The sequence below is a fragment of the Budorcas taxicolor genome, chromosome 19 (assembly GCF_023091745.1).
Source record: "Budorcas taxicolor isolate Tak-1 chromosome 19, Takin1.1, whole genome shotgun sequence".
In the NCBI taxonomy this organism is placed as follows: Eukaryota; Metazoa; Chordata; class Mammalia; order Artiodactyla; family Bovidae; genus Budorcas; species Budorcas taxicolor.
This window is the reverse complement of record NC_068928.1, coordinates 41,959,279-41,970,530: the sequence shown is the minus strand read 5'-3', so window position 1 is coordinate 41,970,530 and position 11,252 is coordinate 41,959,279. Positions and strand designations below refer to the sequence as shown.

The window sequence follows — 11,252 nt, the reverse complement described above, 5'->3', positions numbered from 1 at the left end:
TGGAGCCCTGATCACATTTGCCCAGGTCCATAAGGTAGTGATTCCACCATGGGAGAGGCAGGCCGGGAAGGACTGAGGCTACTCTCACCGCCCCCCCCACCCACCCCTCAGCTTTTTTTTTTCCCTTTTTTGGCTGCATCTTGTGGTGTGTGGGATCTTAGTTCCCAACCACAGATCAAACCTGCACCCACTGCGTTGGAAGCTTGTAGAGTCTTAACCGCTGGACCACCAGGGAAGTTTGAGCACTCAGCTTTTGAAGTGGGCCCATCACTCAGAAGTGTGCCATCGTCATATGCACAATGCCAGAGCTAAGACTCAGAGATTTTGCTCCAGAGAGGAGAGGCAGGTTTAAAACAGGGAACTGACTCCATTTGCAAACTCAAGCTTAACTGTGCTCTCAAAAACTGGAGGTTGTGGGGAAAGGCTATTGGCAGGAGACCTGTAGCTTCATTGGAGACAGAGGCTAAACTGAACTGGCTAGAAATGGGGAACGATAAAGCAGGAAGGAGCTTTCTCTCTCTGGGGTCAGAACAAATCTCAAATACTGAACTTTGAAACTATCCCTTCAAAGAAGCCTGCATTTGATTGGATCAATTTGTGGAGTCATTTATTCCCCAGCGCATTGTTGGCAGATCAGCCAACAACTAGTGCAGTTTTAACAGTTGGATGCGGTCAGGGAAAGAGACACAGAGAGATCCTTGCAAGTCACTGTCATGCTAGGGTGACTATGGGCTTAACTCAGGTCTGCACCCACCTAAGGAGCAACATCAGAGGCTCCACACTGTGTAGCAGGGTGGGCAGTGGGGAGCAGACAGACTCACTAAAATAATCCAGCCGCTCACTCAACAAGGAAACGTGTTTACCTGGACCAGAAACAAGGAATTGTTAAACTGGTTTCCAAGGTGGCTGCACCATTTTACATGAGGGTTCTGATTCCTCTGCATCCTTGCCAACACTTGCTCTTTTCTGACCTTTTCGATTATAGCCATCCTAGTGGAATGTGACATGACTTGAGTCAATTCTAGTTTGCATTTCCCTGATGACTAATGGTGTTGAGCAGCTTCATCAGAAGCCCTGGAACATTCACAAATATCTGAAAACCAGACCATACACTCCTACAAAACCAATTGAAAAAGAAGAATAAAGTTGAAGTAGTCACACTTAGCAATTTCAAAACTTACTACAAAGAAATAGTAATCAACGAAGTGTAGTGCTGGCAGGAGGATAGACCTATAGATAAGTGGAATAGAATTCAGAGTCTAGAAAGAAACCTATGTGTCTGTGGTCAACAAATTTTTGACAAGGGTGCCAAGACCGTTCAGTGGGAAAAGAATAGTCTTTTCAACAAAGAGTGCTGGGACAACTGGATAGCCACATGTGAAAGAATGAGTTTGGAACCTTACCTTACATCATATATAAAAATCAATTCAAAGTGGATCAAAGATCTAAATGGAAGAGCTAAAACTGTAAAACTCAAAGAAGAAAACAGAGCTTCATGACATGGGATTTGGCAATGATTTTTTTGGCCATGATACTAAAAGTATAGGCAGCAGAAGGTAAATTGGACTTCATCAAAATTAAAAGCTTTTGGGAATTCCCTGGCTGTCCAGTGGCTAGGACTCAGAGCTTTCATTGAACCAAGCCCAGGTTCAATCCCTGGTCAGGGAACTAAGGTCCCACAGTGCTGCAAGTAAGCATTTTGGCACTATGACACAGCCAAAAACACTGTTTTAATTGTGCATCAGAAGACACTATTGGGACTTCCCTGGTGGTCCAGTGGCTAAGAGTCCATGCTTCCAATGCAGGAGGCCTGGGTTCAATCCCTGCTCAGGAAACCAGATCCCACAGGCTGCAAATAAAAGTTCACATGCTGCAACTAAAGATCTCACATGCTACAACTAAGACCCAGTCAGCCAAAAAAATAAGAACTTTTAAAAAAAGAAAAAAGAAGAAAGACACTGTGAACAGAGTGAAAAGGCGACATACAGAATGGAAGAACATATTTGCAAACCATATGTCTGATAGGGGATTCATAGCCAAAATATATAAAGAACCCTTCAACAACAAAAACTTTTAAATAGGAACATGATGTGAATAGACATTTTTCCAAAGAAGATACATAGGTAGACAACAAGCACACAAAAAGATGCTCAGTTGTTAGAGAAATGCAGCTCAAACCCACAAAGAGATACCCATCAGCTTGGCTATTACAAAAACCAAAAACTCAGAAAACAGTAACTGTTGAGGGGATGTAGAAAAACTGGAACCCTTATACACTGCAGGTAGGCTCGTAAAATAGTGCAGCTGCTGTGAAAATAGTATGGTGGTCCCTCAAAAAGGTAAATGTGTGAATTACCATATGATTTAGCACTTCACCTTCCAGGAATATTCTCAGAAGAATTAAAAGGGGGTATTCAGATCTTTGTACACCTGTGTTTATAGCAGCATTATTCATAATAGCCAAACAGTGAATGTCCATCAATGAATGAGTGGATAAACAAAATACGGTTGTATATATATATCTCGTATATTTCCTTCCTTAAATTCTGACACATGCTACCACATGGACAAAAACAGACATTATGCTAAGTGAAATAAGACAGACACAGAAGGACAAATATTGTATAATTCCCCTTATATTAGGCACCTAGAGTAGTCAAATTCATAAAGACAGCAAATAGGGTGATGGTTTTCAAAGGCTGTGGGAAGGAGCAGTGGGGAGTTATTGTTTGATGAGCATAGAGTTTTAGTTTAAGAAGATGAAAAGTTTTGGAGAGAGATGATGGTGATGGTTTCACAACAATGGGAATGTACTTAATGACAGTGAAGTGGATAACTAAATACAGTTAAAATGGTAACTCTTATGTATATTTTACTACAATAAAAAGAAAAATGGATCAAAGACTTAAATGTAAAAGCCAAGGAAATATAAGGGTAAATCTTCATGACCTCAAATTTGACAATATATTCTTAGATATGACTCCAAAAGCATAAGCAACAAAAGAAAAGAATAAGTTGTTAAACTTCATCAGAGTCAAATATTTTGGACTTTCCCTGTGGTCCAGTGGTTAAGAATCTACCTGCTAGTGCAGGGGACCGGGTTCAAGCCCTGGTCTGGGAAGACCACAGGGCAAGTAAGCCCGTGCAGCAACTACTTAAGCCCACATGCACGCCAGCCTGTGCCCCACAGAAAGAGAAGCCACCGTGATGAGAAGCCCGTACACTGCAGCTAGACAGTGGCCTGCGTGCAGCAATGCAGACCCAGCAGGTAAATAAAAAATTACAGCTAAAAGGTGTGTGCTTTAAGGACACTATCAAGAAAATAAAAGGAGGTGTGGGATCTGGGGTGGCAGGGAGGCTCAAGAGGGATATACATATATTTATAGCTGATTCATGTTGTACAGCAGAAGCTAACACAACATTGTAAAGCAATTATACTCCAGTTAAAAAACAAGTTTCTAAAAATGAAATTTTTAAAAATTTTAAAAAGATTTTTTTACTCCAAGTCAAAAAAAAGAAAATGGAAAAATACCCCATAACATAGGAGAAAAATCATATTTGCAAATCATATATATCTGATATATGGACTTGTATATAAAATATATAAAGAACTCTTACAACTTAATAAAAAGACAAGTGGTTCAGTCAAAAATAGGTTAAAAATCTGATAAGACATTTCCCCAAGAAAGTACATAGATGGCCAGTAAACACATAAAAAGGTGTGATATCATTAGTCATTAAGGAAATGCAAAATCTCACTCGGATGGATGAATGAAGAGGGCAGGATAGCCAAAAGGTCAGATAATAACAAGTGTTGACAAGGATGTAGAGAACCTGAAACCCTCATATACTGATGGTGGGAATATAAAATGGTGAAGCCACATTGGAAACCAGTTTAGCAGTTCCAGTTACTATACAACCTAGCCATTCCACTCACTGGAACATAGTGAACGCCTTGCATTCCATTTTTATGCAAGAAAAATAAAGATATATATCCACAGAAAAACTTGTACACTAGCATTCATAATAGCAATATACACAATAGTCAAAGGGCAGAAATAACCCAGGCTTATCCACTGATGAATGGATTATCAAGTGAGTTTCATCCATATGATGAAACATCATTTGGCGATAAAAAGAACGAACTACATGGAAGAACCTTGCAAACATGTTAAATGAAAGAAGCCAGACTCAAACGATCACATATTATGTGATTCCACTTACACAAAATATCCAGAATAGTTAAATCTATATACAGAGAAAGTAGATTTGTGGTTGCTTAGGGCTGGGGGGTGGAAGGTGGGAAGGGATTGGGGATTAATAGTTAAAGGACCTACGGTTACTTCCATGGTGATGAAAATGTTATAAAATTGACTGTTGGCATTCATACCTATGAATACACTAGAAACCACTTGCACACTTTAAGAGTTAAGCTGTGATGGGAATTCCCTGGTGGTCCAGTGGTTAGGACTCAGTTCTCACACTGCTAAGGACCCTAGTTCAATCCCTGATCAGGGAACTAAGATCCCGAAAGCAGTATGGCCAAAAAGAAATAAGTAAATAAAATTTTTAAAAGCTCAGTTTTGAGAAGAGAGACTGCAATATGGTGAGGCAGTTGAGGGTGAAGGGAGAGTGTCTGAGAGCCTGGGTAGAGAACACAGAGGGAGAGAGGGCTTCACGTGGGATAGAAGATCACCGTCCTGAGCACAGCTTCTCAAGTCTTTCAGTATCAGCAGGGACAGCCGAGCTCTGGAGAGCACCTTACTCCAAGCTGCAAAACTACCTCTTGCCATAAAGATGGGAGAACTTTGTTTTTCCTGGGATAAAGCCAATAAACTAACACAGGTGGGGACCCCAGTTACCAGGTAAAATTATTTATCGAGAACATGTGTTAACAGGTTGTGTCTGTTGGGCTCTAGCTTTAAAAGGGAGTGATACTGATGAATCTGTTGGCAGGACGCAGACCTAGAGAACGGTCATGCAGACACAGGGAGGAGAGAGTAGGATGACCCGGGAAACTAGCACTAACATTTATGTACAATGTGTGCGTGCGTGCTAAGTCACGTCAGTCATGTCCGACTCTTTGTGAGCCCGTGGACTGTAGCCCGCCAGCCTCCTCTGTTCATGGGATTCTCCTGGCAAGCATACTGGAGTGGGTTGCCATGACCTCCTCCAGGAGTTCTTCCTGACCCAGGGATCGAACCCGTGTCTCTTATGTCTCCTGCATTGTCAGGCAGGTTATTTACCACTAGCGCCACCTGCGAAGCCCAACATATATACACTACCATGTGTAAAACAGATAGCTAGTGGGAAGCTGCTGTATAGCAAAGGAAGCTCACCTGGGTGCTCAGTGATGAGTCGGTGAGGGGTGAGATGGGGGGAAGGGAGGGAGGCTCAACAGGGAGGGGGTATATGTATCCATATAGCTGATTCACTTTGTTGTACAGTAGAAACTAACATAACATTGTAAAGTAATTATACTCCAATTAAATATTTTTAAAGATAAAAATAAAAAGGTAATAAAGTGAAAAAAGAAAGTAAGCCCATACAAAATCAGGATGACAAGTTAATAAATTATAACTACAAAAAAAGGGGGGGGTGGAGAATGAGATTCTTCTCTGTCTTCGTGGTCCCAGTAGTTTGCCTGTGATGCGTCACACGCTGCTTTAATGTTTATTCAATAACAAAAGGATTTTCTTTCTCTACTACCTTTGTGGAGGGCAATTCTAGACTGGAAAAATGTTGCTTTGGGATAGTGCTCAAGTTTACACCTGCTCCAGGATGGGATGTGCCCACTCCCCGCTCAAGCTGATCTGAGACACTCTTTTCTGCACTCAGGTTTCTCTTCCTTCACCGACACGAGTCTGAGGACCACTCTGCATGCTAAGTCACTTCACTTGTGTCCGACTCTTTGCAACCCTATGGACCACTCTACTCTGGCTATAACTTCCCTCCACCTGCAAGCTTGGGCCACCTCCCAGCTCCGCGGCCCTTAGGCAACCTGTCCCTTTAAGAGCTCTCCCGACCCCGCCTCCAGCTCCACCCTCAGGCCCAGGGGCAGGACTTCCCCTTAAAGCCTGGGCTCCATCTTTCTGGCTAGCTGTGTACTGAGGCTGTTCCGGAGCCTTGAGGGGCCCTTGGGTGCCGGGCAGAGGCTCAAATGGGCTGTGACAGGTGCCTGTGGGACGTGGAACCACTGCTAGGGGCTCAGGGCTTGTAGGGGGGTGGGGGTTGGCAGGGAAGGGACACGATGATGGGACAGGGTGGATCCTGGACAGAGCAGAGCCTCTCCGGAGTAGACCAGACCTGTCATCAGTTAAGGAACTGCTCTGAGCCAGGTGCTCTGCCGTGCCCTCGGTGCTCCTTCTCAGGGGTATCATTATTTCCATTTTACAGGTGGGGCAAGGGTACGGGGCTCAAAGCAGCTGACTGAGTGCCCCAGGGCCAGACAGCTAACCAGGGGTAGAGCCAGGATCCAAACTCAGGTCAGTGTGACCCCAAAGCCTTGCCGTTGTCTCCTCCACATCACGCGCCTGGCAGGGGTCCAGGCTTCTTCCCCAGCTTCCCTTTGAACTTGATTTTTCTGTGCTCGGCAGAGTGAGGGGAGGAAATGGGTTTCCCCTCCTCCCTGCAGTGCCAGTACTTGGAGGCCTTCCTCCTTCCAGGAGCTGCTTGGAGATGCTGCTGCTGCTGCTGCTGCTGCTGCTGACCCTGTTGCTGCTGCTGCCACTGGCCATGCTCCTGTGGCGGCCGCGGTCCCAGGATGCCAGGCAGTCCTGGCTTGTCCGCCTCCAGCACCGTGTGGCGTGGGGGGCCCTGCGCTGGGCAGCCGCCTGGCAGCAGAAGAGACTAGCGCATAGCACGTTGCACGCGGGCCAGAGCCAGCAGCAGGCCCTGAGGCGGTGTCTGCGCAGAGCCCAGGGTCCCCACTGTCCCCTCAGAGGGAGCACAGGTGTGTTTCCCAGGGTCTGGGGAAGTGGCCCAAAGAGAAGGAAACCCCACAGGAGAGTCAGATTCCAGAACCCAAAGACCACCCTTTCCCCTTCTACCACCAGCACAGAGAAGTCTGACCCAGAGAACCTACCGAGGCCGGATTGTTCAAGATGAATTTTGCCATCCTGGCCCCTGATAGCCTCTCTCCCCTCAGGCCTGTTCTGGATTCCTTTGCGGAGGGTCACCAGTCTGGTTTGAACCCTTGGGAAACTCTGTGGCTTCATGGGGATTTTATGATGTCTTTGGGGCTACAGATATAAGCACCTTCCGGAATCATCTCCCTCTGACCAAGGCCAGCCAGGCCCAGGAGGAAGAAAGTGGCGAGCAGCCCTTGCCCCCCACCTCAAACCGGTACCATGGTGAGGCCTCTCTGCAGGTAAACGGGAAAGGCTGGAACCCAACCCCATCAGAGGTCCCTAAGTGGAGCCAAAGCCTCCCATCAGGATGGGAAAAAAGCAAACAGCAACAACAGCAACAAAAACCTCAAAGCAAAACTGGGGGGCTTCCATGATGGTCCAGTGGTTAAGACTCCCCGCTTTCAGTGCAGAGGGTGCGGGTTCGATCCCTGGTGACCAAAAAAAAAAAAAGAATATCTGGGGGCTCAGAGTCTGGCTCAGGCCCAGGGCCAACACTGTCTCTTGTCTCCCTCCAGGCCACCTTGCTGGGTCTGGCAGCCCTAAACAAGGCCTACCCGGAAGTGTTGGCTCCAGGAGGCACGGCTCGTGTAACTGCTTCCTCCCCTTGGCCCTACCCCCTCCCTTGGCCTTGGCATGCCCTGGGCCAGGTGAGCCCCCCTGGAGCCAAGGACCCAAGGATCCTGCTCCTGGAGGCACTGAGGTCCCCAGGGCTGCGGGCTCTGGAAGCTGGGACGGCAGCAGAGCTCCTAGATGTCTTCTTGGACCTGGAGGCCCATGGGGAAGAGCTGGCTGCGGCCATCGCTGCTGGGAACCCAGGAGCACCTCTCCCCAGACGGGCAGCCGAGCTGCGGGAGGCCCTGGAGCAGGGAACCCGAGGACTGGCCCTTCGGCTCTGGCCACAACTGCAGGTGGTGGTGACTCTGGACGCAGGAGGCCAGGCTGAGGCTGTGGCTGCCCTGGGGGCCTTGTGGTGCCAAGGGCTCACCTTCTTCTCACCCGCTTACGCTGCTTCTGGAGGTCAGCAAGACTCAAGGGTGGTGAGGGGCACACAGCTAGCTGCCAAGTTGTCGTTGTTGAGTTGCTAAATTGTGTTCAACTTTTTGCGACCCCATGAACTGCAGCAAGCCCTATATAGTCATCTCATTGATTCCTCCCCAACACCAGCTCCATTTTACAGATGAAAAAACTGAGGCTCAGAGAGGTTAAGAGACTTACACAGATTTATACCACAGCAGCATTTTCTCCAGGTCCATCACCTCCAGAACCACTGCCTCTTCCCAAATAGGGCCTTAGAAGCAGAGGGCTGAGCCTGGGGGAGCCAGGAAGGATGGAGTGGAGGGGCAGCAGGGGGATCAGATGCGCAGAGGGTTAGGGCCTGGGCGATTGTAGCATATGAAGAGGCTGCTTGCTCCCCACAGGGGTGTTGGGCCTGAGTCTGTGGCCAGAGCAGCCCCATGGCCTGTACCTTCTGCCCCCTGGAGCCCCCTTTACTGAGCTGCTCCCACTCAAGGAAGGAACTTGGGAAGAGGCTACCCCCGCTGTCCTGCTGGCTGAGGCCCAGAAGGGCAAGGAGTACGAGCTGGTGTTGACCAACCACGCCAGCCTCACCAGGTGAGCATCTGCCTGCCCTCATCTCCCCACTCTCGGTTAAAGGCTATGCGCATGCTGTTGAAGTTAATGGGCCCTCGGGCCTGACCTCATCCCCACTCCCTCCCCATCAGGTGCCGGCTCGGTGATGTGGTACAGGTAGCGAGTGTCTACAATCAGTGTCCGGTCGTCAAATTCATCTGCAGGTAAGTCACCCCCCGGGTCACTGAGGGACCATGCTCGTGCCCTGGGTTCCTCTGCCTCCTGCTTCCTTCTCCCCAGGCTGGGCCAGACCCTGAGTGTTCGAGGTGAAGTCACTGGTGAGGACGTGTTCTCTGAGGCCCTGGGCCGGGCCGTGGGGCAGTGGCCGGGGGCCAAGCTGTTGGACCATGGCTGGGTGGAGAGCAGGATTCTGGGTAAGCTTTTCCACTGGCTGACTATCCCTCACCCATACCCACCCCACTGGGAGACCTCTAGGAAGGAGGAAACACCCAGCCATTTCTGCTGCTCCTAACAAAAGTCCTTCCGCATATCTAACCCCGCTCCGTCCTGCTTCAGTCTCTACCCATTTCCTCTCCATTGACCCCACTCCTTGCCAAGAAACTCCTCTCCCCTGTGAACCTTGGAGTAGGGGCAGTGGGCTTGGGCTTTCGAAGATGCCCCATTCACAAAACGTGTCCGTAATAGGCGGTTTGTCCACAGATTCCTCTGAGGGCTCCGCTCCCCACTATGAGGTATTTGTGGCACTGAAGGGGCTAAGGAACTTGTCAGAGGAAAATCGAGACAAGGTAAACCGGAGACAGGGACAGGATACAACTGAATGTCCCCTTCACTCTGCACACTGCCCCGTGTGTCTTGGGGAGGTGGGGGAGGGAGGAGAGCCTCCCTGGAGCTCTGGGAAGGGAGGGTTGAGCCCCACGGACACACATGTACACATGAAACTTCTAGCCATGCATACCCTGGGCACAGCTGTGCACGCCTCACCCACATGCCGCCCAGCCCCACATCAGCCTCACTTGAGCTGTTCTGTTCCCAGCTTGACCACTGCCTTCAGGAAACCTCCGCTCACTACAAGCACCTGCGGTTCCGGGGCAGCATGGGCCCCGCCCAAGTCCACCTGGTGGGGCAGGGGGCCTTCAGGGAACTTCGGGCAGCCCTCGCTGCCTGCCCCTCGGCCCCTTTCCCTCCTGAGATGCCCCGGGTCCTCAGGCACAGGTCCCTGGCCCAGTGCCTGCAGAGGAGGGTAGTGTCCTGAGCTGAGGCCTGCCCCTGGCCCCGTTCACCCCCATGGGCTGCCTCGCTCTTTCTTCTGGGGCCCCTCTGGATGTGGAGCCCTTGGCCAGGGTCTACAGCTGCCCACGAGAGCTGCTGCCCTTAGGGAGGCCCGACCTGGTCCATCAGTTCCGAGGAGTTGACTTCAAGGACAGAGCAGACACCAGCAGCGCCCCGCCTGGAGCCCCCAGCCCACCCTAGAGGACAGGGGAGTTCCAATCCATGCTGGCAATGCCTGTGTTTCTCAGCCTGTGCACCAGGCAGGCTGGAAGTGTTGGAAGTTCAGGCTCCCAGGAGTGACCCTCAGCTGGCACGGAGCAGGGGCTGGTGACCGCAGACCTCAGCTTTGTCGTCCCTCAGTAGAACAACTCTGAAGTGTATTCTGTAGCATCTCCCTCCGAGGGTCCCCACCAGTTGCCCGCAGTGGTAACCTTGTTAACACGGTTCTTACTGGTTTTCTTCCTGTCTCTCCTGTCCCTCCTCCCACATGCTTTCTAGGGTCACCTGCCAAATAAACTTCTTACACCCAGAATCTTGGCTCGGGGTCTGCTTTTGGGAAAACCAGGGACCCCATTCGCTCTGCTCCTGCTACAGCCTGGATTGCCCTCTCCGCTTCAGTTCTGGACACTAGGGCTTTCCCTGTAACTTCTGCTCCAAGCTGGAGTGGGCCCTGAGTGTGTGCCCTTGGAGACCTGGGGGACCCCTACCACAGCCTAGGTCAACCTAGGAGACACTGAGCACCCCCCGACCTCTCCCCATCCCAAGCCTTCCCTAAGTGCAGAGGGGCTGCTCCTCAACTCCTCTTGCCCAGGCTTAGCACAAGTCTCCCTTCCTGGCCCAAAACCCACAAATCACTTCCATGGGCAGGACCTATACTGCAAATTATAAAGAATCACAGCAGGAAGCAGCCCCAGAGACCATCTGGGTTGACTGTCCATCTTACCACAGGGGAAACGGGCTGGCCTTCAGTTTCAGCAGGCTCGTGAGTCTTGTCCAAACCTTTCAGCACCTCCTAAATAACGTGGCACCTAATTCCAATCAGCTCCCAAGCCTCAGATTCTTTGTTCATTTGTTTGTTTTAATATTTATTTATTTATTTGTCTGGGCCGGGTCTTAGTTACAGCATGTGGGGTCTAGTTCCCTGAGCAGGGACTGAACCCGGGGCCCCCTGCATTGGGAGCACAGTTTAGTCACTGGACCACCAGGGAAGTCCAAGCCTCAGATTCTGACTCTGAATTACTACTTCTGAATCAGTTCAGTTCA

At 49.7% G+C, this 11,252-nt stretch overlaps 1 protein-coding gene across 1 annotated transcript; it reads left to right on the top strand.

Annotated features, from left to right (window-relative positions):
* Positions 1-6,061: 6,061 nt before the first annotated feature.
* On the top strand, positions 6,062-10,513 carry GHDC (GH3 domain containing). Its single transcript, XM_052657786.1, has 10 exons — positions 6,062-6,174; positions 6,397-6,485; positions 6,666-6,952; positions 7,248-7,369; positions 7,646-8,147; positions 8,549-8,741; positions 8,852-8,923; positions 9,000-9,133; positions 9,420-9,505; positions 9,754-10,513. The coding sequence occupies exons 3-10, from the start codon at positions 6,679-6,681 to the stop codon at positions 9,970-9,972; spliced, it is 1,602 nt and encodes a 533-aa protein (XP_052513746.1). The 5' UTR covers positions 6,062-6,174; positions 6,397-6,485; positions 6,666-6,678; the 3' UTR covers positions 9,973-10,513.
* Positions 10,514-11,252: the final 739 nt, after the last annotated feature.

Bases quoted from the DNA above. Each gene is read 5' to 3' on its own strand.
- GHDC (XM_052657786.1), top strand. From the start codon at position 6,679: ATGCTGCTGCTGCTGCTGCTGCTGCTGCTGACCCTGTTGCTGCTGCTG. The intron at 8,742-8,851 runs GTGAGCATCTGC...CCTCCCCATCAG, and splicing joins AACCACGCCAGCCTCACCAG to GTGCCGGCTCGGTGATGTGG. The intron at 8,924-8,999 runs GTAAGTCACCCC...CCTTCTCCCCAG, and splicing joins GTCGTCAAATTCATCTGCAG to GCTGGGCCAGACCCTGAGTG.